Raw genomic sequence first — 27134 nt, 5'->3', positions numbered from 1 at the left:
TCTCTGAATCTTATTCCTCCAAGATCTCAGGAAAATTATTACCATTTATATTCAACATTTACTGTTGGAGGCAAGAGGGTGTTATTAGGTTTAACTGAATCCACATAATTACAGTAAGAATTTTTTTAATACTAGCTACAGTGATGTGTGAAAGTAGCAAAAATATTTTCACAGTGATATGCTCGTTCGCTAGAGACCACATATCTTTGCCTGGTGCACATTACTGATAGCTACTTATATAGAGGAAGTGGTGTAATTCACATTTTCAGCTTGATAGCTACAGGTGGGGTGGTAAGGAGAGGAAGTTTCTTTACTAGCCGCCCTCAGAATCAGCTAACAATCTGTGATACATGCATCCTATTGAATTGTATGTCCAAACGCCTGAGTCTAAGATGTAAAAGATGACATTCTTGCTATTTGACTGATAGTGTGCCCTTAACAAGTATTTTAGGCATCTTCTTTCTGAGATTTTCTCCTTGAATTTACTGTCTACTATCATCTTCCCAACATATCCTGGGGTAGTTCTCTGTGAAATTGTAAACCCGTTACTATGAATCAATTTGAAAGATAAAACAGAGTTTTCTTAAACTAGATACATCATCTAAACACGATATTTTTAGGCTATATAGAGACTTTATATAATGTTAATAGTATTTCATCATAACAATGATTTCTAATTTTTTTCTTTTACCACTTGAGAATCTGTTGAGAGATTTGGACACTCCTCCCACATCAGATTTTGTATATAGTTTAAGGGATATTATACGGTCCTGTATTAGATTATGAAATTAGAAGTCGTCGTCAAGGTGATAGTTCAGTTTCCTTGTTGGTATATGCCAGCCCAAGTCTGTAGTAAATTGGAAAAGCTATTGTTCTTTATTCTCTTAGCAATTCTCTTTCTTCCCACTTCTGCTGCTTCTTTATAATATTTTTCTTAGATCACGCTGGGATCTAAACTGGTATTGTGTTCAGTGGTGGATTACATAAACAGCAGCAGAAGTCAGGGTTAAGTTAGCTATAAGAAGGCAAAGAATACTGCCCAACTTGAGAATGACCAGATGTCAGTTGCTGGGGTGATTTGAGGATTAGGATCAAAGTCAAGAGTTAAAAGTCAAAAGCCCTCTAGGAATAGGAGGCTGAGCTGAATGTGTCTAGGTAAAGCCAAGGGAACAGTTTCTGCCTAAGTCTCTGTCCTGGGGCAGAGAACATTCTTGAGTAGTGACCATTCAGATCCAAGAAACAAACAGTAGTTCTGTGTTTAGAAGTCTCATAAGACACTGAGCTACCTGGATATGAGACTCAGGTACATAGTTGGTAGCATGGATCTTGTAGGGAGCAGATTTTAACACACAGCCATAACAGGACTCTTGGAGGCCTGTCGTGAGTTGGGGTTTAGATAATTTGTTGTATGTATTAGTTAAGGTTTATGATCCAGGCTTAAATCACCACAAAGAGTAATTGACTTCAGACAAATGGAAAGAATAACTTTCTTACCATAAGAATTGAGAGTGAGAGACTGTTTCAGTGGGAATTTGGTTTATCTTCTCCAGAGTCATATTTTTAGGACATGGACTCTTAGACAAGATAAGACTCCTCAGTTCAGTTGCCCCAACTCTTCCACTTTTTTAGTGCAAAAAGAACGCTGCGATACCACTGATGTGTTGTTTCTCAGGAAAATTGGCAGCAGGACCATGGAGAATATGTGAACATCTGCTTTGACTCTAGTGGTATAGATGATTCTTATTTGAACTATAGTGTCTTAAATACAGTTTTAGAATCTAGTTGTTAAATGTTGATTCTGTCGTGCATCAACATATACTATATAACGTTTATCAAGTAACCCACACAAATTCATAATGTACAACTAATATTAGTTTATCGTTAAAAGGCTCTACCAGCATTTGAAATCTACAACCAACCTAGAATACCACTGAAGACCTACTCATAGTTTTCTTCTTGTGAATCGTGGAGGTTCCAATTTTTCAGATGTGTTTCAGGGCTATAGGAGCTTTTTGGTGTTTACTCTTTGTATTAATCAGGATTCTCTAGAAACAGAACAAATAGGATGTATTTGTGCATGTGTGTGTGTGTGTACACAAATATATGATTTATGTAAAGAGATTTATTAAAAGAAAGCAATGCATGCTTATGGAAGCTGAGAAGTTCAGACCAAGAAGAGCCAATGGTATAGATCTGAAATGCAGGAGAGCCAATGGTGTTAGTTCCTGTAGAAATCCAAATCTGAGCAGAAGACTGGTGTTCCTGCTTGAGGGAAATAAAAAATAAAAAAATAAAAAAATATTAAATATAATATAAAATACAAAATAAAACATAAAATAATAACTAAAAGTCAGAGAAGAAAAAGATTCCTTCTTATTCAGCCTTTTTTTTCTATTCAGGCCTGCAATAGGTTGGATGAGGCCCACTCACACGGGGGAGGGCCATCTGCTTTACTCAGTCTACTGATTCAAATGTCAGTCTCATCCAGGAACACTCTCATAGACACATCCAGAAATAATGTTTAACCAAATATCTGGGCACCTCATAGCCCTATCAAGTGGACACGTAAAATTAACCATCACAGCATTCTTGGGCAGCCAGACTATTAGTGGAATACTGAGAGTCCCTAGTCAATTCTAATAACTCCTTACATTTTTCAATGGATGCCACATTTTAGAAATTCCTAGCAAACCACGTAGTTAATTACTAGCAAATAGCTTTTATTTGTACATAAAAGTGTTAAAGTAAGGAATCCTCTATTTTTGGGGGTGGGGCGCCCTTCAGGATTGAACAAAAGACTTGAACTTTCGGTTATTGGCTCTTGGAGCCTATCTGTGGGCCTTGGTATCATATGGAGAATGTTTTCAGTAGCAGTGCTTGTTATTCTGGAAATAACACCAGCTTTTGAGCTGGTGAGAGGGGAGTCAAATCCTGGCTCTGCATCTCACTCTCTGAAGACATTTGCTAAGTTATTTAACCACTCTGAGCCTTAATTTCCTTAATTAAAACAAGGACAACTGCTGAGTTGTGGTTAAAGAACCTAGTATGATTCCTTTTGAGTGGGAGATACTCAGCAAATATGTTAATTCTCCTACACATACCTTTATGTTAATCTTGAAAATAGATGTCTGCCTTATTCCTGTTAAGTATATCATCACCATGAATCAGATATTTTGTGGTCTTACTTTTTAGGTCTGATTTACTTTTTCTTTTCTTTTCTTTTTTTTTTTTTTTTAAGCCATTGCTGTCTTTTCTGTTGATTAGTTAATGTGTCTTCTGTCATTTTCCTTTAGAGTAGTAGGTGATTGAATTTAGATGGATCTCAGTCCCGTTATATTTCACCTATTGGCACTATGAATGAGCTTTTTAGCTACCTGAAGCAAAAATGCAATCCATTTCTCTGTTTTATCAGTCATTATGGCCTAGGAAGAGGATGACGAGAGATCACAATGTTAAATTCGACAGCAGAATGGATTAAGTTTTATCTTCTTTTGAATGATGATTCTCATGAAAACCAGTTCACACCAGGATGGGGTGCTTTTTATTGATGCCGTTGTTGCTTTTTGCTTCAACATATCTAGATATTGACTCTCTCATGAATTTTATGTACAGCTTCATGTAACTTCCTTGCTTTGACAGATGGAAGTTTCTGATGTTTTCTCTTTATAGGCTTGAGGTTGGCAGAATATTAATCTACTTCCTTCTCCCATTGGTACCCCTAGGAGTACCCCAAGAGAAGAAAAGTGCTGAAAAGATACCTGTCATGATATGTCAGAATTAATAAAATCAGGCAAAACAAATTTCTGAAATACTGAGAAGCCTTTGACATTATCTTTGGGGAGTGGAAGGAGGCAGAAATTGCTGCCGATACTCCACAGGCACTGGTGCTGAGTGCGGCCTGGCCTTGCCAGGGAAACAGCTGTGTGGTGTCACGTGGGTTGCCATCCCTGCCATTTCTTTGTCTTGGTCTGCATTGGTTCTCTCTTAGGATCATTGTAAGTAATCTTCTAGCTGGTCTCACTGTCTTTATGCTTATCCTACACTGCTCCCTTCCACAGCTACTCTGCAAAATTCTTTTTTAAAATGCCAATCTGACCACATCACTCTTATGCTTAAAAATTATTAAAGACTGCTCATTCTTTCTAAACTAAAGTTCATATTCTATAAGGTTACCTAGAGGCCCTTCATGAAGCAGTTTACACCTCTCTCCCTAACTTCATTTCCTAGCACTTCCCCCTGCTCCAACCACTCTGCAGTGTACATTGCAAGAAATCTTCACCTTTTTTTGTATCTTCATGCCTTCAGATCTGCTACTCCAGCTATCTGAAGACAGCACCCCGTCGCTACCTGAATACTGTCAAACTTCTCTTTAAGGGTTTTTGGTAAGCCTTCTATTATTACCCCAGGGACAAAGATTTCCTCCTTCTGTGCATTGGCCATATCTCTCTTACTGTGTTGACTATGTCGTGTAGAGTTTCTAGTTTATCTCTCTCGCTAGGCTGTAAACGAAAGGAATAGCATTTAGTCAGGAACTTGTTTTACACTAATCCTATTTAGGATGAGGTTTCAAGTAACACATGGTATCTAAGTACGAAAGCAATCCTATATCTTGTTCAACTCAACCAAAACCGGTCACTAAGCAAATCACCTCTGAGCCCCAGGGACAAGCCAGTCACCTGGAGAAGGACAGATAAACCCTATAAATCTGATGAATACAGCCTCATTTTTTGGCAGGCCCACTGCTTCTTAAATCTTGGTTCACAGACAGGGAAATAAGTAAGAATCACTTCTAAAAATGAGCACGTTCTTTCACATATCTTACCAGAGGAATTCCCAAGCCTTCATTTCCCCTGAATGCAGCGAGCAAATTCAATTACGTTATTTAAATCCAACTAAAGCATTTCAGCAAATATTAAGTATTCAAATCACTTTGGAGGTAGGATTGGGATGTCTTAGTGAAATGAATAGACAGACATTATTAAAGGGATAGTAGACCCATCCAAGTGGATTTCAGCTGCTAATTTCCACAGTCTTTAATTTCTTTAAACAACTAGACCCTAAGTGGGATCTTCTACTGTTCATCATTTGAGGAGCTTGTGTTCAAAAGGGCCAAGTTAAATACAGCTCTGTCCTAAGGTCTCTGTGGGAAGTCCATTCCTGTTTTAGCTAATTGATATTGAATCAGTTTTGTCATTCCTTGGATTTTCTGCAACATACCACATGCCAATTAATCAAGTTACAGAGATTAGCAGAGGGGAGGGAATGCATTAAAGTTCTGTACTGCAAAAGCAGACTTTATTTTCTCCCTGCTGCTTGTTTTATTTCCTCTTCTCGACATGAGACTGTGCCAGTGAAATAATGGAAAGAGATTTGAAACAGTCAATGTTCTGTGGTGAAAGACACTACAACTTTTGCCAGGCGGTGGAACAAAATATTGGCTGTCAAGTATCCTATACAAGACAGGAAGCTCAAGGTTCAAATGGACACATTCCGATATTTTCAGTCTCATGGTTTTCGTAGGGAAACCCCCAAACTTTCATCTGCAGACTTAAACAGGCCCCTGCTGGACAACATGGTCTTTCCACACCTCCCCTCATTGAGCCTCCATGAGACAAATCTCAAGTCGAATATATCACAGAGGCTATTTAATTCTTTGCTTAGTGACAAAAAACACATGTTCTCAAGAAGTCCGGGTCAGGAATATATTCAGAACAGCAAGTTGGTGCCCACGTGACTCCACACAGCTGCTTTCCTGGCAGGCCCTAGGCCGCACTCAGCACCAGTGTCAGTGGAGTAACATCAATGATTTCTGCCTCCTTCCACTCCCCAAAGATATTGCCAAAGGCTTCTGGGTATTTTGGAAATTTGATCAGTTGTTTTGCCTGATTTTATTAACTGGGTTGCTTTCTTGGTACCATTCCCAGGGTTATGGATGCCAGAGGAGGACTGTTTTCTGCGGTAGGGGTCAGGAAAGCTAGTTGAGTTTGGGATATATTTAGGTGAGAGATTTTCAAGTGGAGATGTCCAGTAAACAGGTGCATATATGTGTCTGGGCTCTGGTACAGTTGTCAAGGATAGAGATGGAGATTTCCAATCCATCAGCATACAGATGGTAGTTGTGGCTATGAGTTTGGCTGCTTTCATCTAGGGGAGAGTAAGCATAGTTAGAAGTGTCCAAAACTGAAAATGCCTGTGAAATACAAATATTAGCAACATGAAAGCAAGGAAAGGGAAACCGTGAAGGTAACCAAGAAAGAAGAACCACATTGACTGTGAAGAGGAGAGAGGGTAGTCATGTGAGGAAATGGGATCAGTGAGAATTCTGTTTATTTTGTGGACTATTCTTTTAAAGGGAAGAATTGAATATGTTAACTGAGGAGAAAGCCATAAGACAGATTAAAAGTATAGGAGACATACGATGACTTCTAAGAACTTTGAAGAGATAGAAAGTGATGGGATTGGGTCTATTCAGTTCATTGGAGAGAGGTTAGCAATGCCTAGAACCTGACAGGAGGAAGGTACACTTCTCCCCCTCCCCCCAAATTAAAGTGGGCATTAAGAATTAAACATGACTGCAAAGGCAAATACATTTATGTATGGGAATGGAAGGCTAGAAGTTGGGGGGAGGGTCTTATCTGATGCCTTTTCTTTTCTTGAAAGAAGATAAAACAATTTTTTTTTTTCTAGTGAAAGTAGTGTAGGTGGGATAGATGTTTTCAGGAGTGAGATACATGATTGGTCTCTGAAGTTAACTGGAGAGAACAGCTAATGTAAGGTTTGGTCTTGACTCAGCACATGCTTAGAGAGATAGTTCTAAATTAATGAAATAATTAAGAAGAAATGTGTGAAGCATCTGCTGTGTTCAAGGCACTGTGATGATGGTCCTTACTCTTGAGGTGACACTTGTTCACAGAGCCCTTTCCTGTTGCTCCTAAGTGGCTTAAAAATCATGGTAGCCTGTCTTCTTTCACAATAAGACTTTGAAATGTTGCTGTTTGGGCTTGAGTCTTTCTGGAGCATGCTGACCTCAATCAGAGGAGTATATGGTACCTCTATTCAATTTCTTAATAAACTTTATATTTTAGAATCGTTCTGGATTTATGGAAAAATTGCAAAGACAGTACAGAGAGTTCCTGTGTACCCCACATCCAGTTTTCCCTATTACTGACATCTTATACTACTATGGCACATTTGTCACAATTAGTAAATCAATTTTTATTTATTATTACCTATATTTATTTTTATCTGTATTTCCAAACCTTTTTGCTGTACTCTTTTCAATTATTTTTGACAGCAAGAGGAGTACTTGTGTACTGATAATTCAGAAAGATGGGTTGAATCAATAATTTGAATAGTTTCCCTTACTGTTTCTTTGGGATTGTCTTATCCTAACCTCACTTCTTACCCCTTTGAGAACTCATATAATTGAGAGGAAAAAAGACTACAGAGAAAAATAAATATTAATTTGAATTTTATCAAGTCAATGTGACCCTGGTGTCAGTTATATGTGTCTTTAATTTAAAAAGTATTATTTAGTAAATACAGCTTATCAGACAAAAATCTTTTAAAAATGGGTTTATGAAGAATAAATAATGAAGGGAGTGGTGTTTTGGTGAAGAGATCATACCCCATCACTGACTTCATACTGGCCTGTCATTTTTTTGAGCCATACAGTTTGGAATTAAGTCTCTTCTGGTTAATATGTTTGTGCTTACTAGTGCACCCTCTTGTTTTAATTTCCCACTCAGTAGAATACAGAACTAGGGACCTCTTTTGTTTACTGTGAGTCCAGTCATTAATGAGTGATGTGGAATCTGTTGATAATTTTGTAAGTAAGAAAGAAGAGAGCATTTGTATCATGTAATCTGCAGGGAAATCATTCTGAAAAAATTTTAAACGACCCTGCCTCTTCTCTCCAAATCCCCGTTTTTGTTATCTGGCCCACTTTCCAGTGTCAGGAAATTTCAAAAATCCTTTAAAAAGCAGCTGTTTAACAACTATCTTTTATTCTATGGGAACCTTTGGGTTTTCACTTCCCAGCTCTGTTAATATTCCTCCACAACGCCCCCGCCCATCCTGTACTCCCAACTGCCAAAGAATTCTCTTGTAGCTCAGAGACTATTTTTTTAAAAAAATTTCCCCTAATTAAGCTGATAATCTTTTGAGTCAGATCCTTTCTCATAAAGTCATATAGCTAAATTAAACATTTAAAAATATCAACTTGAAGAAATGTTTAGACATGTAAGCACAACTTCAATCTAGGATGAACCCCACAAAACCAAAATGTCATTTGGGTTCTGTTACTGAGATTTTAAAGCTCCTCCTCCTCTTCTTCCCCCTTCACCTTTTTCTCCTTCCCTTGCTCCTTCCACTTCCCCCCTCTTCTTCTTTATTAAAATAAAATGCTGGTTTGCACAGCCTGAATTCATAGTTATGACCTCATTTCTTTCTTGTACTCAATCTGTCTACTTCAACTATTTTGTTTGGCTGTGTCACACAGCAATATTTTTCCATTAATGTTATCTTGGCTTGTCTCTTTACTACTCATGTTTCCTGTACTTGTATTTGATATTTTTCAGAGCAATGATGCTGTTACGATCTGTCCCAGAAGGTTTTAGACTTTTGTTCTATTACCTCAGGCAAAGATTGACTTTTGAACCTAAAATTAACTAAATTAATGATATAGTTATGGCTAATTGGCTTATGAACTGATTAAATTTTCAAATGTTGGAGGGACCATATCATATTTGTTTTAATGTTATAATGAAGAAATACTTGGTAACTTGAAAGTAGTATATCTGTTTCTGATTTACTTTTCTAAATATTGTCTTGATGCTGCTACCACAGTTTCTTAAGCATAAGTTTTTCTTTCACTGTGAGATTAGGCTAGCCCTCAGACCTGTTGCCCAGGCTCAGATACCTTCGGCAGGAAGGTGGAATTATTGCATCAGCATTAAGATTAAGTTAAAATGCAGTGAACATATGATCCTGTGCATCTCACGTGCTTAAAACAGTCTTGTTGGGTATCCCTGAAGGACCTTGCCTTTTATGAGCCCCAACCACCACAGGGACTGCTCGAATTAAAGTTTTATCTTGATTATTTTCTATGCCATGTCATCTTTTAAAGTTATATAAAAAGAACAACAATATCACAAACCCATGTCTTTTCTCTCTGGAGGGTTTCTTCTGAACCACTTTTGGGTTTATGTAATGTTTCTTCTGCTTTTTCACCTGTCTGAATATTATTTGTTTCTGCACCTTTCAAACATTTCCTTTCCACATTTCTACTGGTTCTCTTCTTCCCTTTAGTTCAGGATCAAAGGACTCAGATAACCTCCATCAAGTTCTGGTGTCACAATAGGCATGACAGAAATATCAGCCTCCTTACACTGGATATTGCCTTTGGAAGTCTTTGTGGCCTCTACCAAACAATGCCTTTCTGTTTCTGATGCACAACATTGTTGTAGCTCACACTTGGTCTCAAAGCAGTCCTCGTCAACTGTTCACATTGATGCAGTTGCACATATTAACTCATTTGAAAGGCAAATCTTAGTGATCATTTTTCAATAATGATTTAATTATGAGAACCATCACTTTTAAATAGGATGCCTAAAGCTATATCAGTGTGTGAAACTACCGTAGCACATCTCTCTTCATGTTTTGTATTTAATTCTTAATCTCATTTATCTGACTTTATAGATCCTTTTTGCGCGGAAGCCAAAAAGATGATAATGTATATGCTCTTATGGAAATAACCATGGAGCCTTGGAGATATGGTTGTGAGTCAGATTTTGTTTTGAACTTAGGCCCTACAACTTGCTATGTGATAGTGTCAAGTTATTTAACTTCACTAAACCTCAGGTTTCTTATATGAGAAATGGGGAAATAATAAAGATTGTGAAGATTAAATGAAACCATATTGTAAGCAAGGTAAGCACCCAGTAAGGTAGCAAGTATAATAAATGATCAATAACTGTTAGCCAATAGTAGTGCAAGCAGGGACAACAGCAGCCTTTTGTAATAGAGTCATTTTATCTGTCACAGGAATCAGAGAGAGGCAGAGTGATTGAGTGTTTAGCATTAATACTTAAGGCAGATGCAATAGATTAAACCAGTGATGAATGGATATTTTTAAATTGCTGAATAGAAAAATGACTGCTTTGGGAAGTCCTAATTGACTCCTTGAAATTTTGCTACACAATCTCTGTTTACAGTTGGCTATTTATTTGCTTTTTAAAATGTGTGTTTAAAATATGGGCCAATTTAAAAAATTCTTTTGATGTTAAAAATTTTTAATTTAATTTAATTTAATTTTGCAATCCACTTTTATTTTTAAGCCTGATTAGAATTGATTTCTTATACCATTTTTTTTTTCATTTGCGAACTACTTGCCCTGGCTTCTGTAAACATTTGCAGTGGGGGTGGAATTTGTGTTCTGGGTCCTTTGGATTTGTGCATGGACACTTAAGAAAATGTCAGAGAAATAGAAGAAATCCTAGTGGAAAAACAAAAGACACAGGCTAGTGTATGCAGTTAATGGACATCTAATTTAATTTCATCGACAGTGGATGTGTCTCAAGCATAAAGCTAAGTGAGAGGCAGCCACTTAATGGTCCCTGGAATCAAAGGTGGGATGAGTGTTTTAGTCCTAGCTTGGTGACTAAGTGGCAAAGTGATCTTATCCTCTCTGGAGCTTCATCTCTCTGGATTTCATTTCCTCATTTGGGTTTGGCTTAGCTGATCTCTAAAGCCCCTTCCAGCTCTAATATTATATTTCCTCTAGAAATATAGCTTACTTGTTTTCATGGTCTTATTCTTCTTTGTTATATGTGCAGATGACATAATGAATTACCACTTTTCCTTTCAGAGTTTTTTAAACTTCAGTCTTTAGTATATGTTACAGATATTTTTCAGATATACTTATGTATTGGCTATACTAATAGATCTTCATAGTTTTTAAAAAATAGTCTTAAAGTGATTGACTTATTTAACTTAGCATTGTTCTAAGCTATACTGTGTGTTAAGGATTTGGTATAGGATATTTGTCTAGTATACAATTAAATTAATATAAAACTATTAAACTATTAAAATAAAATATTTATCTCCATACCCCTCTAAATCTTAATAATAGAATGTGTGCTGCTCTTTGGGAAACATTAGTATGTTTGGGATTTGTTCCTCCAACCCTCCTTATCCTCTCCTAATTTTTTGGTATGTTTTCTGTACTTACATGGACATGCCAGTGCTTCCGATTGACCTACTAAATCTACTAAACTAGATTAATGGAAAGCCGGCAGTATGCAAGTGGACTTCCAGAATTATGACATGTTTGATTTTGCTGGACACTTAAAAGAAATACCATTCTGGAATTGCCTTCATTTATTTTCACAGCCTGAGGTTCTCTCTGTGTGCCCAGTTAATATGTCACCTGACTAAAAGTCCATACAAGAACTGGTTTACTTTTGTATTCATTCTTATCATGAGGATGTCCTTTAAGGCTGTTTTTCTGACACAGATGCTGTGGACTTTTACTTTGGCCTTAGTTGCTGTGGTAAGCTGTCACAACCAATGTTCAGGTTTTCAGCTGATGCATTGGATAGGCAAATATTCTCATTATTTTTCTCTTGCCTTGTGCAGGACTTTTTTCTGGCTTTGTGCTTCCTCTCTATTGTGTTACTTCTTCAATGCTTTTAAGGATTTTTATATTTTTTTAGTAGATTTATCAGGAGGTTTGGTTCTAATTATCCAGCCCAATGTTATTAAAAACAGTAGTTAATTTATTCTTTTATTAAAACATTAAAAAAATTTTTAATTTCATGACACATCAGATGGAAAGAATGGTAGATTCAATTGCTCAGTTCTCCTTCTTGAGTCAATCTCCTAGCAGGTAAAGATCGGCTTTGTTGTTAAAGATGGGGACACTATTTTGGTGGTAAAGTAGCTTATGAATAATATTAGCTGTGATTAATTATGATTATGATGATGATGAGGAAACTTTATTTAGTCCTTGCAATTTGCCAGGTACTCTATGCTTTTCATGCATTAGCTTATTTAATTATTATGAAGTCTCTAATGTAGTGTTACTATTTCTATTTTACAAAGCATTATCTGAGACTTAGCTGCCATATCACTTGCTAGAGTTTACCTGGATAGCAAGTGGCAGCAACATGCTTCAGGCCCTGTCCTGGGCTTTGGAAAGATGGGAATAGCAAAGTCCAGCATACTTCCTGCCTTCATGGATGTTACAGGATTTAATTCCTGGACTCTTTTTTTCTATCTCGTCTCAGGACATGCTCTAAGGACATTGGTCTGGTCAGGGATACAATTTTAGAGTCTCAAAGCCTGATTCACTGGTATATTCACTAACATTGAGGGTAATGTCTCTTGTGAGGTAATGACTATAGTTTAACACAAAAGTAAAACAGAGAGATAAGCAAAGAACAGAAGTGTCTTTTAATTCCCTAATCACTCTCCATTACATGTAACATAGTGCTTTATTCAAAGTTGGTAGTAAATGAATGTTAATTTCAGTATGTTCATTGGCTATTATAAGATTTAATGGAACTCTATGGCCATGCTACCGTGAACAAGCCTGATCTCATCTGATCTTGGAAGCTAAGCAGGGTCAGGCCTAGTTGTACTTGGATGGGAGACCACCTAGGAAGACCAGGTGCTGTAGGCGTAAGAAATAAAAAATAAAGAATTGTAAACTGACAAGGTCTTTCCCATCTGTGACGTTTTTTTAGGTTGCCTCACCTAAAAAAAAAAAAGACTTAATGGGTTTGAGTCTCACATTATATTTTTAGATATAGACTAGTAAGGATACTATTTTTATTTATTTATATTGTTCCTCTTGGTTTACAGTTGTTTGCTGGCATAAAGGATGGAGAAAGCCTGCAGCTCTTTGAACAGAGTTCTCGTTCTACCCATAAACAAGAGACACATACCATGGAGGCCTTGAAACTCGTAGAGTTTGATCTTAAGCAGACACTTACCAGGCTTGTGACACATCTTTTTGGAGATGGTAGGTACTCAAATGCCTTTGTCTTTGGGGGATAAACATTCTGTAATTATCATATTCCTGAAATCATTAAGGCTAGTTGTATCTAAATTTTTTGGGCTAAGTTGTGACTTAATGTTTTGGGTCCTTAGTGAAATAGAACTTGTAGATTTCCTGGTTCATTCCATGTGAGCAGAAAGATATGAAAATGAAATTAGCTAAGGAAAGAAATGATGATATCCTATGAAAAGAATGATAATGGATTAAAATCAGGGTCATCAATGGGGAGAAAGTGTACAGACTGATTAGTGTTATTGTATAACTGTGTTATCATTAAATCAGACATGATCAATGGGGCAAGATTCTTTATTTCCCCTTTTTTTTACTTATTCATTCATTCACTTATAAAAATTACACTTGACATTCAATATTATATTAGTTTTAGTTGTACAGTATAGTGGTTAGACATGTATATAGCTTATTAAGTGATCCCCCCAATAGGTCTGGGCCTACCTGACACCATACATAGTTATTTTAATATCATTGACTATATTCCCTATGTTGTGCTTTAAATATCTGTGACTATTTTGTAACTGCCAATTTGTACTTCTTAATCCCTTCACCATTTTCACCCAGCCTCTCAAGCCACTCCCACTTGGCAACCATCAATTTGTTTTTTGTGTCTGTGAGTTTGTTTCTGTTTTGCTTGTTCATTTATTTTGTTTTTTAGAGTCCACATATAAGTGAAATCATATGGTATTTGTCTTTCTCTGTCTGACTTATTTTACTTAGCATAAATACCCTTTAGGTCCACCCATGTGGGGCAAGATTCTTAACCATGTGATTGGGCCCAGTAGAAAATTTTACATATTTATTTACTGATTACTACAGTGAGCAGCAAAAATATTAACAGTGAATTTCCTGGAGGAGTAACAATACTTTTAGGAGGTGGACTCTCACTTTAGTCACTTGCCCTTGGATTATTTCTCCCAAGAAATTTTTTGTTTGTGATTCATCCCCCTCCAACTATTTCTAACTTTCTTGAGGTAATATTTTGTTTGTTTTTAGAAAGCTGTAAAGAGGTTAGGAGATTTTCTTTAATTATGGCCTACATTTAACAAATATTTAGAAGACAGAAATCTGGCATGGTTAGGAATCTCTTTTATTCCCTTATTCTAGTGTGCTTTTTAAAGAACAGTTTTATTGAGGTATAATTAACATAAAATTAACTATACATATTTAAATTTATAATCTGCTAAATTGACATACAATAAGCTGTATGTATTTACATGATTTTATAAGTTTTGACACATGTATACACCTTTGAAACCACCAGCAGAATCAAGATAATAAACATGTTCATCGCCCCCAATAGTTTCCTGCTGTCCCATAGTAATCTCTTCCTTTTGCTCTTCCCTACATTTCCTTACCCCAGGCCACCAGTGAACTACTTTCTGTCACTATTGATTAGTTCACACCTTTTAGATTTATGTATATGGAAATCTATAATGTGTATTTTTTTTTTTTTTTGACTTGGCTTGGCTTCTTTTACTTAGCCTAAATGTTTGGCGATCCATACTGTATACCAATAGCTCATTCCTTTTTATTGCTAAGCATTCCATTCCATAGTTTATCCATTCACCCATTGACAGATATTTTGATTATTTCCCATCTTTTGCTATTACAAATAAAACTTCTAGTCACATTCACGCACAAGTCTTTGCATGGATATATGCTTTGATTTCTCTTTAGTAAATACCTAGGGGTGGAATTGTTAGATCATATGGTAGGTGTATTTTAACTTTCTGGGAAGCTGCTAAACTGTTTTCTGAAGTTGTGCAATTTCGCATTGCTTCTAGTTGTGTATGACAGTTCTAGTTGCTCTATCTACATTTTCAAAAACACTTGATATAGTTAGTCATTTTAATTTTAGCTATTCTAATAGGAGTGTAGTAGTATGTCAAATAAGCATTTAACATATATAAATAACTCCAAAGAAACAAATGAAAATCAACCTAAGAGAGAAATGTGTGAGCATGAAGGTGACAAATAATGTAGCTAGAATGGATACATGAAGAGATGATCACCCTTATTAGTAATCAGAAGAAAGCAAATGAAAGCCACCATGATCTATCCTTTGTCATTTTCTATATATGAAAATACTTTTTAAAATATAACATTTATTAAAAGTGTCGACAAAGATATAGAAAAATAGATGTAGTAGAAAGTCCTGGTTCTATGTAGGAGTCCCAGTTACCATCTCCCGCTGCTAGACTTGAATGCTCACTTACAGCTCCTGATTCACTTCTGTTTTTCCTACCTCCAGATTTCCCCTACTTACGTGTAAAACTCAAATATGTATTTAAAAGGATTCTTGTTATAGTTTAGTAAGCTTTTGATGGATGTCCTATTTTATCAGGGCTTTTTAGAATATCTAGACTTCCATATTGTCAAGTTCATGTAATATTTAAGAAGCTACTAAATAATCCTATATATTCTTTATATGTATAATGTATATATTTTTAAAAAGCGTATATCAGCTTCATGCTAGTGTCTTTTTCTAGTAAGTGGAAAATGGAATTAGGGAAGAGGTACAAACCAGGCTTCAAGTGTGTCCATAGTGTTTTATTAAAATAAAAAATATACGAGGTTAAATATGAAAAAATGTTATGATTTGATAAAACTGAATAATTGGTACATGGAGATTTGGTATTTTCTATTTGTCTCTTGGTTTGAAATATTTCATATTAAAATGGTATAATGTAATAGTGAAACAGGTTTCAGATAGAGATTACTGTTGTGAAAATCCTATTATAGCCAGCTTCTCTTTAATGATAAAAGAAAGGAATTATGTTATTGTTAGCAGTAATATAATCTATTTAACACTGTAATGCAGGAAGATGGATTGTGTTGTTCAAGCCATTTTTGAGGCAGGTTATGGTAGAAGGAATTTCTGTATTTTAGGGAGATTGTGGTCTGTCTCCAGTAGCTTTGCAAAAAGATTCATGCTTGATCTAAATTTTTCTGTTGTCAGTCTGTGGAGAGAATTATTAGAGCTCTCCTTATTTATGTCTTGCTTCACATTTCTATCATCAAATGACTTGCTGTCTGTGAGGTTTAGAAACTGCCTCATAGTTAAATAACTGATTGATTCTGAATAGATGGGTAGCCTGCTTTCTCTAATGACTCACTAGTGTTTCTGTTTTTCTTTCTTCTTTGTTCTTTTTCAAACTCCCTCCCGCCCCACTACACCCCTATTTAGTACCACCAGCTCCTTCACTTGGCTAATTCTTACTTACCCTCTAGTGTTGGCTCAGCTATCCTCGAATCAGGACACTTTCCTGGCGCTCATGCTGAATCCTGGAGAGGGTGCCTTGTCGTGATCATCTAATCTCTCTTTGGGGATGAATTTAGACTTTTCTGAGCAGGAAGCACCACTGGATTTTTATCACATTGTGAGCATCACAATACAGAATAAGATAGACATAATCCCTGCCTTCAAGGAGCCATGAATCTTAAATCTTCTCACAGGGAAACAGTGCGTGCTGCAGAAGCACAGAAGAGAGGCACCTTGGCATGGGTTCCAGGAAAGGTTCTTGGGTGGAAACATCCAGCTGACACTGGTCATGGAGAACAAGCATAAAGCCATGTAGTCTTAAGGAATGAAGAAGGAAGAGGAGAAAGGAAGAAAAATGGTTAATAGAAAAATCTCATGACCACTGGGATACAGTAGTATGGAATCAGAAAAATTAAAGTTCTCTTTCATTCACTTACTCTGAAATCTTGAACAGGTCATTTGGTGCTTTAGGTCTCAGTTTTCTAACTTTTAAAAGTCAGAGTAATAATACTTTTTTACATGAACATAAAATGATATAACATGTGAAAGGTGCCTTGTAAAAAGAAAATGTTAAATGTGTAAATATGAAAAAAATGAAGGAATAAGGGAGGGAAAGAACATTATGACAAGGCAGTAAAAGCAGGGAGCATCTGAAGAAACAATAATACTATCAAGGAACAATAGTTACGGCTGATTTGTCTTGATTTTGTCTAATGAAATGAGATGTAATTTTGTATCAGACTATGGCACAGCAGTCAGATTGGTGTTGATAGTGGCCTTAACATTCTCTTTTAGCACCAGCAAATATTTTTAAAAGGGTACAACGTGCTAGACCCTGTAGTGATTATAAAAAATGTTCTCATGGTCCTTGAGAATATTTATTTTTCTGAAAATGGTCCTTGACTTTCCTTTGTGTTATTATTTTGAATATTTATATTTAAGTAGCTTTCAAAACTGTATGTTGAGATGAAAGTTTCCAGGTAGTAGTTTTCCTTACCAAAAAAACATTTCTGCAGTGTATAATTTATCTGGCTGATACCCGTCATGCCCATGGCCAAGAATTAAGAATCTTAACTCTTGAAACAGCAGTGAAATTGTATCTTCTCTACTTCAGGCAAATGTTTGCTTTATTTTTAAAATACAACTGGCCTAGACTTTTAGGTTTCACATTTCATTACAGATCAGAGTTGCTATCTTATAAATCTTCAAATTTATTTTTTGTTTATAAGACTGAATCAGCAGAATTATGGAATGGCATTAAAGTAAAACCCCACCTGCTTGAAGAATATATGTTGTTCATATGCACTAAAGCCTATCTGTGAAAAAATCCTCTTATTTTTCTTTCTTTACAGCCATGAGATCATTTTTAACCCCATCTGCACAGTAGCCAAACACCCTGAAAATCCATAAAGATGCGTTAGCCACACATCTGCGTAGCCCTGGTGCATCTTTGCCGGGTGTATTGCTGAGGAAGCAATTGCCAGATGGAATTTGTGAGCTTGTTCCTGGTTGTGTCTACATGTTTGTACCATCTGCTAAGATGCTTCTCAGGGCAGCTATTAAGCAGGGGGGAAAGTGACCCAAACCCAGGTCCATTTTATGAACTATAAGGGTGAGGGAGGGGATATATATATATTACAGAAAATAGGTGCTGTATACTCTCATGTTCACACTGAATGTTAACAGCTCCCTCAGGACTCTTGGCTGTGTCTTCTGCATTCTGAAGAGAAGTGCCATGTTCTTTCTTAAGGCGTTTCAGTGGGTCATTTCAGTTTTTTGGGGGGTGCGTGTACTAGTTTGTGAAAAATGTCTTGGTAATCCTGTCTAGGTACAAATAATCTGCATTTCATTTAGATTAATAATAGCAATAATAATGATGATGGCAATAATAGGGATAATATTTAACAATGCCAAAGTCTACACTAAGCACTTTAAAAAGGATTTTTTAAAACTGTATCCACGACGTCGTATTGTTATAATGTCTGTTTTTCAGATGAGAGAAACTACACAGAGAAATGAAGCGCCATGTAAGGATCACACACCTGGGAAATATTTGAGGCACACTTTTAGCCCAACAGTTTGATTTCTGAGTCCATGTTAGAGGTTAGCTCTTTTGAAAAGATAGAAAGAAATCATTTTAGGAATATTTCTGAGAATGTGAGGTCTACAAAAGCCATGGTGATAAAAAATTGGGCCTCTCTCTAGGTACTGCTCTCTGACTCTCCCTTTGCTCTGCCTCCCAACCCCTAACTTAGAGTAAAGCTCTGTTTGCTGCATCATATTCAGTTACATTTTGGGTTACTAAAGACCATTTTTCAAACTTCAAATTTAACTTTTTAAAATTAATGAATAGGAACTGCCTCGGGAGGCCTCAGAATTATTAACAACTTTTTGTGTTTGTTTTTATAAATTTGTCTAAGTTTTTCACTTTTTAAAAATTATTGGTGTTGTATTCTTTTGTGCTTGAAAAGCAAAATTAAAAATTAGAACACAGTATTTTCTTGTGGCAATTTGTTGTTATTACAGCTGTTTTAGTTTCAGGGTTTTTTTTTCCCCCCCTCTCTAAAGCAGTTTATTATTTTCTGCTAACATTTCAATTGTACCAGCATCCTAAGGCTGTTATAAGAGAGGTTATCAGTTTAGAATCAGAAAGTAATAAAATAACCTTTAGATTTTTATGCTTTTGGAATTTGCTGTCATTTTTAACATTTCTAAATTGTTTCCCCTGTATTTTGTACCATATTTGGCAGATTATTTCTTTCAGAACAACAAAGGTGGGGGTTTAGGACTCTTACATTTTAGTTACTTTGTGTCCTTTGATGTTTACAGCCCTTCCTTGCACAGCCTCTTTGCTAATAAACACTGGCATTTCCCTCTATAAAACATTGGCCTCAGAGCATAATTTAGATGAACTAGTCTGAAGGAGAAATGGGTTGTGATTCTCAGCTGTTGACTAGCTATGTCGCCATGGGGAAGTCAGGTCTCTTCCCTTTTGTTTAAAAGCCAATAAGTCTTGTTGTGGTCATTGAGAAGCACCCTCCAGTATATCCTCCAAGAACTCTGGCTGATGGGAGTACAGAGGGCCTCCAGCTCTCAGCTCCTTCAGGGATTGCCTCAGCTGTGAGCAGCCTCCTTGCTTAAGGACATGCCCTTCTCAGGGCTGCCCACATCCAAAGACTGGCTGTGGCAGGAACATAAAGGCCCAGTATTTTTGCCTAACACCCCACTACTCCACCTCAGGCCGTGGAAGCCTCAGACTTCTGGCGAGGGTAAAGCTTTTTTGGGCCTAATTGCAGTTCATTGTCTGCTCCATCTACCCCAGCCCTTTTGCGACCCTCTTTCTTCCATAGGTGTTGATTTCCCCCAGAAAACTTGTCTGTCAACCAGCCTCCACAGTCCCATTCAGCTGAGACACTTCTGGGCTCTGTGCGGTGAATGTTTTTCTGGTCAAGAGTGAGGTTAGTAATAATAATGAGGATCCCATATCTTCCATAATTTTTCATATTTTTTCCTATTTATGAATCCCTGTTAATATTAATGAACTGATCATAAGTTAAATAAATGTCTAATCACTAGGTTGTACACCAGAAACTAATTTATTGTATCAATGTTATTGAAAAATAAAAAATTGATAAAAAATATATAAATGAAGTGAAAGTGGTTGAGAATAGTGATTAGGTTGATAATTGTCAGTTCTACTTTGTTCCTAAAATGGACAAGTTGAAAAAAAATTGAGCACGTCACTTGTAATAATTTTTAAATCAGGTCTTTGGGGCTGTCTGGTGTTGTCTGATTTGGAGAGCTTTGTCTTTCTCAGAGTACTCCTAGAAAGTGATGTAGCAGTGCAGTTAGTTGTTGCATTCAACAGTGTTGAGATGCTTCTGCTGCCTGTGGCTTGAATGTAGTTCAAAGGAGGCTATACTGTCAGGTAAAAACTGCCTGACACATTCAGCCTCCCTTTACCTTGGGATCACTAGCTATGAAATGGGGATATGAAATGCCTTGCACTATAGAGGTGCTCAGTGGAAATAGGACATCACCCTAGGAATTGGATGGAGAGAGACATAAGACTCATATTTCTTTTGATGTATGGTGAATGGAAAAAATATATACTAGAGTTGACCTTTCTGGTCTAAGAGTTGGTACAAGGAAACCTCTTGGGAGAAAGCTTGAAATAACAGTGGTTGAATTGTATACTTTAAAGAAGCCTAAAGTCCATGATTCTATGGCTGTTGGGAAAGGAATACCAGCATACTATTTCTACTTGTATTAGTCTTTCAGGTGGTTGGTAGACAGGTAACCCGGAAACATTAAGATTTATGGTAGAGGAAAGTTCCCTCTCTACTCCTTAGGGTTATAGAAATCCCAGTTTCTTGATTCGTTTCTGTCACTTCTAGTCTCTCTTCTATCCTAGCTTTATACAAGGGATAGATAATCAAAGCAAGGTTAGTTTTCTAAATTCTGTTATCAATCGCTTTAAGTCTTTGGACATTTTACTTGCCTTACTCACTTGTTAAAGACCCAATATTGAATTGATGCTCTTTCTGCTTTTCCCTGTCTGCTTAGTTTTGTAATTATGATCTTCCACCTTAGCTAGGGCAAGGTTATTAGGGATATTTTTTTTTATTTGGTCAGTTCACTGCACAAGTCCCTTTCTCAGTTATTCCAGACCACAAACACTCTCATCTTTCTCAGTCAGAGGATAAGCTCAACTGTTTCATTAAGAAAATTTAGGTGACTAGGTGTGAATTTTGTGCCTACTTGGCCTCTCGATCTCATTTCATTATTTTCTTCAGAATCTTGTTTCCTCAATTACCAGCTTAAAATGCATTTCAGACTATATCATTCCAAAGTAAAACAAATAAATTTTGTCATTTAACCTTCCATTCTTCTTCGGAAGCTTACTTTTCTTTTCAGCCACACTTGGGACATGTACCTTGCTACTTCTGTTCAATCCAGGTTGTCTTGATTTTAACTGTTTCTATTGAGATCACAGTTAACTTCCAAATTACAAAATCCAACAGATCGAGCAAAATGCTTATTATGCTGACCCTTTTTGTTTAAAATTTTAAAAAAGCTTTATTGAATTATAATGGCTTCCAATAAACTAAACAATTTAAAGTATACCATTTAAATTTAGACATATTTATGCACATATTAAATCATCACCACAGTCAAGGTAATGAACCTATCCATTATCCCCCAAAGTTTCCTTGTGTCCCTTTGTTATATCTCCCTACCACCTTTTCTGCCCACTTTCCCTACCACACCATGCCTAGGTAACCAGTGATCTGCTTTTTATCACTATAAATTATTTTGTATTTTCTAGAAGTATATAAATGAAATCCTACAGTATATATTCTTTTGCCTGTTTTTTTTTTTTTTTTCCCACTCAGTATAATTATTTTGAGATTGACCCATTTTACATTCTAGACTAGTAGCAGTGTGTGAAAATAAAAGTTACTTGCCATCTTTACCATTATTAGGTATGGTTAGTCATTTTAATTTTAGCCATTCTAATAGGCATGTAGTGGAATCTGATTGTGACTTTAATTTGCATTTTCTTACTGGCTAGTGATGCTGAGCATCATGTGCCTGTTTGCTGTCCATATGCCTGTTCTTTGGTGAAGTCCCCAAATCTTTTGCTCATGAAAAAAATCAGTTTTCTTGTTACCAATTTTTGAAACTATATATTCTAGATACAAGTCTTTTGTTAGCTATGTGATTTGCCAATATTTTCTCCCAGTCCATGCCTTATTTTTTCATTCTCTTAACAGTGTTCCCTCAAAAGGCAAGATTACTTAATTTTGATGAAATGTAACTAACCAACTTTCTTTTATGGATTATGTTTTAATGTGTTTCTAGGAAATCTTTTCTAATCCAAGGTGACAAAGATTTTTCTACTGTTTTCTTCTAGTTTTATAGTTTTCAGTTTTATATTTAGGTTTTATAGTTTTTTATTTTATATTCAGTTTTATATTTCTTATGCCTATGCTTGGTGATTATTTTGAAAATGTTTTATGTGGTATGAGGTATAGATTGAAGTTCTTTTTGCATATGAATCTCCATTTGTTCCCGCACCATTACTTGAAATGACCTTTTTTTTTTCCTTCACCTAATTATCTTTGTGTCTTTGTCTAAAGGCAATTGACCATATATGTTTGGGTCTATTTTTGTATTCTGCTCCATTCATCTCTTATATGTCTATCTTGATGTAATATTGTATCGTCATCATTCTAGTAGCTTCATAATATCTTAAAATTAAAGTCTTTCACCTTCATCTTTTTCAAAATTGTTTTAATTAGATTATATGTATTTATGTGATTATTGATGTAATTGAGTTGAAATGATCCTTTTGCTACTTTTGTGCATCATATTTGTCCTTTGTTCTCTCTCTTTTCTTAGGATTCATTATGGATTTTCTTTTGCTATTTCATTTTATCTCCTTTGGCTTATTAGCTATAACTTTGGCTTTATTTTAGAAATACATTGCTTTATGTTTCATATGATACATTTTTAAGTTGTCATAGTCTGTCTTCAAGTGATAATACCACTCTTGTACAAGAACCTATAACAACCTCAGAAGAGTACACTTTCATTTTTGTGATAATTGTCATATATTTTATTTCTATATATGTTATCAACTCCTAAATACATTGTGGTTATTTGTGTTTTAAACAGTTGATTAGCTTGTAAGGTGATTTAAATAATAAGAAAAAAATCTTATATTTACCCAGGTGATAATCATTTCCAGTGCTCTTTGTCTAGGTTTCCTTATGCTTGAAAGACTACTGTTAATATTTCTTGTAATACAAATCTGCTAGCAGTGAATTCTTTCAAATTTGGCATATCTGAAAAAAGTTTTTATTTTACCTTTATTTATGAGATATTTTTACTGGGTTAATAATTCTAGATTGGCAGTTTTTTCTTCCTTTTAGTGCTTTAAAGATATTGTCTCTCTTCTCATACTGTTTCCTGTGAGAAATCTGCTGTGATCCTTGGATTTGCCTTAGTTCTTATGTACATAATGTATCATTTCTCCTTGTTTTTTTGAGTTTTTTTTTCTCTGTATTTGCTTTTAAGCAATTTGAGTATAATTTGTGTAGGTATAGTTTTTATCAGATTTCCTGGGCTTGATTAAGTTTCTTGGATCTACGGATTTATATTGTTCATCAAATTAGAAATATTTTGGTCAACTTTTTTTCAGATAATTTCTCTGTCACTCCCCTCCTTTGGGGGCTCCAATTACACATATATTTGGCTATTTGAAACTTTTTCACAGTTCACTGATGCTCTGTTTATTTTCTGTGCTTTTTTTCTTTTTTGTTTTCTTTTGGATAATTTTCATCACTATATCTTTTAGTTCACCATTTTTTCTATAATGTCTAATTTGCTAATTCCATGCAGTGTTCTTTCTTTTTTACCTCATTCATTTGTTTTAATTAAGGTCTTTTTAAAATATCTTTTGTATCTTTACTGAACATTTTCAATTTTCCTTTAGTTTTTTGATATATCAAATGTATTATATGTATTTTAATGTCTTTTTCTACTAATTCTGTCATTTGTGTCATTTCTTTGAGAATTGCTATTTATTTTTCTCTACCTTTTTTTTTTCTTTTTTGCATGCCTGAGAATTTTCTATAGGATGCCAGACATTGCTAATTTTACCTTGAATTGGATATTTTTGTATTCCTAATAATACCCATGTGCTCTGTTTTGGAGTTGCTTAGAAATACTTTTATCCTTTTGGATCCAGTGGAGTGTTTTAGTCTAGAGTTAGTTTTTCTCACATTAATATAAGACCCTTCAGTAACTGCATTATTGAGGTTTTCCACTGTTCTTGGTCCTTGTGAGCTACCAGCATTATTCCTTCTAATCCTTTTATGTGGTTTATTCCCTGTTTTGGGTAGTTTTTTTTATCACACATGCACTGACAGTATTCAGTTGAATATTAAAAAGGTATCCTCTGCAGACCTTCAGAGATCTCTCTTTGTGTAGCTTTCTTCTCCCCTTTCCTCTGTCCTGTGAACTCGAGCCACTCTGACTAGTACAGACTTCCAGCTCTGTCTCCTCAACTTGGGAAGACTTCTGGCACTCCTCGTGGCATTGTTTCATTTATTTTGTCTGCTTTTGTTGTTGTTGACATTGTTTTTTGTTTGTTCATTTTTAGTTTATCATATGGAAGAGTAAAACTGGTTTGTTATTCTATCTTGGCCAGATGTGGAAGTCTCTCTTTTTCATTTGACACTTTTGACTACCCTTGTTTTGGATACTTTTTTCTTCCCATTTTCCATTACATCTCACTTTTCCTCTTCTAACTTCTATCTTATTTTTCTTATACCTTGCTAAATACTTTCTTTGACTTCTTTTATTATACTGGTTAATGTTTGTGACAGGAATTTTTTGAAACTAAGTAGCTGGTATTTTTCTTCTCAAACCAGAACTTGATTGGAAGATGGATAAAAAAACATGTGTGATAAAGAAACTACCCAAACCAGGGAACAATCTAGTTTTCAAAAGGATCGCCTTAAGATTATTTTTAATGAGTTGTGCCTTCATGTATCTGTCTCATAGGCTATCTGAAACACACTTATCTTAAAATTTTAGGTTGTTTTATAAAATTAATTTAAAGTGTGTTTATGTTCAATTGTTGGTTTTGTTGGCTTGTCTTATTTAGCATTTGATTTATTCATGTATTTTGAAATTTTTGTTTGAAAGGTCATATTTAGTGGAAGATATTTTTCTCCCTTTGTTTTCCTCCCTCCTGTCCCACTCCACTTTGCTTATTTCTTCCCTATGTGGTTTCATAGTTGGTTCCACCTCACTCTCTAGGCTTGAAATCCAGAACAAGGTTTTATAGGAATCTGTTAGATGTACTAACCACCCCTGTTTTAGGGTAGATCCAACACCTGTGTTTAGGCTCTCTAAGCCTACAGCTCTTTAGAACTACATCTCCAGGCTGTATTTGGTGACAGTTTTTGTCATCCTTCTTTACCAGCATGGAGCTTATTTCATCCCAGCATATGACCTTTTAGCTTCCCTCAGATCCAAAGCCATTATATTATTCTGCAGAAGGCAAGCTTCTGGCTTCTCTTCATGGTTGTGGACTCTGAGTCCAGCAGCCCTGTTTTTTTTTTCTATATCACTGTCATAGCGTTTTTGTTCTGTTTCTGGCCTGTGGAGTTTCTCTGAAATCTTTGAACTTACGCTATGCTTTTTTCTTTCTTTCTTTCTCTCTCTCTTCTCCCTCCCACTCTTTCTCCCTCTCTCCCTCTCTTGGCGCCCCTCATCATAGCTGTCATTGTTAGAAGAACAAGAAGACTGATGGTGCCATCTTGAACTTGTAAGGACACTTTGCATGGGAAGCTGACTTAGTCTAGTTTTTCATTGTCTATTCCAGTAGAGGGCAGCATAGGGCTTTGTTGTCTGATAGACCTGGTTTTGCATTCTGATCTTGGCATTTACGAGTTATATAAACTTAGATTAGATACGTCAACTGTTTGAGCCACAGTTTCTTCATCTGCAAGATGGGAACAGTGATAATTACTATGCAGTGTTTATGCCAGCCTTAAATCAGTGTGAGGATTAAATTAAGGAAGGCATATAAAGTATTTAGCACAGTGTCATAGTAACTTAACAAGTGTTGATTACCTTAGGAATGCTATTTAGAAATGTTTATTTTTCATATTTTTTATAAAAAGGTGATAGATATTTTAGATTGTGATCTGATTTTCAATGACATTCAATTCAAAAATCATCCAGTGAATATTTACTAGGTGCCAGGTACTGTGCTAGGATTTTACACACATTTCCTTATTGAATTGTCTCCAAAACTTGACAAAGTGATATTTTTATTCTAAACAGAATTGAGGCACTGAAAAGTTAAATTGTTTGGTTGCAGTCTCTTGGATAAACGTGGTAGAGCTGGGATTTGATCCTAGATCTATGATTGTTCTTCCCATAATTATGCCCAACCCACCCAACTCTCTGTGACCAGATTTGTGGAGGCATGAGCCTCCTCTCTACAGGCTTGTCTGTGTAATTATCCTTTGTGAATGGGTTGGGGAAGAAGATTGAGGATCTAATATAATAATTGTTACTATAATTTATAGGGAGAAAACAAGATGAAAGTATATTTTTTGGGTAATATAAAAGTATTCAATAAATAATTCCAGTACCCCAATGATTTTTAAAAAAGTGACTGTTAATGTGTCAGTGTAACTGAAATTTAAATTGTTAGAATATATTATGGTCTTTTGGAAAATATTACATGTGATTATAATTTACTTTGAAATAATAACTGTTTATGTTTGAAGTAGAAACATAGGCTCTTCAAAAATGGGTTTTCGTAGATTTTGTCTTTCACCTGTTTATATGAAGGAAGCAGAATTTAAGAACTGAAGATGTCCTTAAAGTAATGGGACAAAGAAAATGACTGGTTTATGGATTTGGCATTCTTTGCAGGATCATAAATTTTTAAAAGGAAACTTTAAGCAAAGGATCTGAGGAAATGAAAAGGATTGAAAACTTCCCAGTTTTATTAGACAAAACTTTTGACAATCTGTGGTTTCTGTTTTACTTTCTATGGATCATCTTCATGGTTCTGAAAAACTTTGCCTAGCTTTCCTGACTTTTCGTGCATTGCTGGGTGTGTTTTTCAGTGTGGAACAATTAAGCTTTCATTGCTACTGAGAGAGACACCTGTAGGATGAAAGCACAAGAAGAAACCGAGGGCTGTGGTGGCTGAGGTCTTAACCCAAGGAAGAACAAGGGTTGAGCAACCAACATATGGAAGTT

The 27134-nt window shown here is 35.7% G+C and overlaps 1 protein-coding gene and 1 pseudogene across 6 annotated transcripts in view; both read left to right on the top strand.

Annotated features, from left to right (window-relative positions):
• Positions 1-27134, top strand: part of FARS2 (phenylalanyl-tRNA synthetase 2, mitochondrial) — a 442133-nt gene that overhangs the window by 103656 nt on the left and 311343 nt on the right. For all 6 annotated transcript variants that reach the window (XM_036229346.1, XM_036229283.1, XM_036229309.1 and 3 more), the window contains one exon: positions 12865-13024. In XM_036229346.1, coding sequence (XP_036085239.1) covers positions 12865-13024 — 160 coding nt within the window. The remainder of the gene's footprint in view (positions 1-12864; positions 13025-27134) is intronic.
• LOC118604985 lies at positions 12565-12682 on the top strand (annotated as a pseudogene).

This window comes from Rousettus aegyptiacus, unplaced genomic scaffold (genome assembly GCF_014176215.1).
Source record: "Rousettus aegyptiacus isolate mRouAeg1 unplaced genomic scaffold, mRouAeg1.p scaffold_m13_p_1, whole genome shotgun sequence".
In the NCBI taxonomy this organism is placed as follows: Eukaryota; Metazoa; Chordata; class Mammalia; order Chiroptera; family Pteropodidae; genus Rousettus; species Rousettus aegyptiacus.
This window is presented reverse-complemented; position numbering and strand designations above follow the sequence as displayed.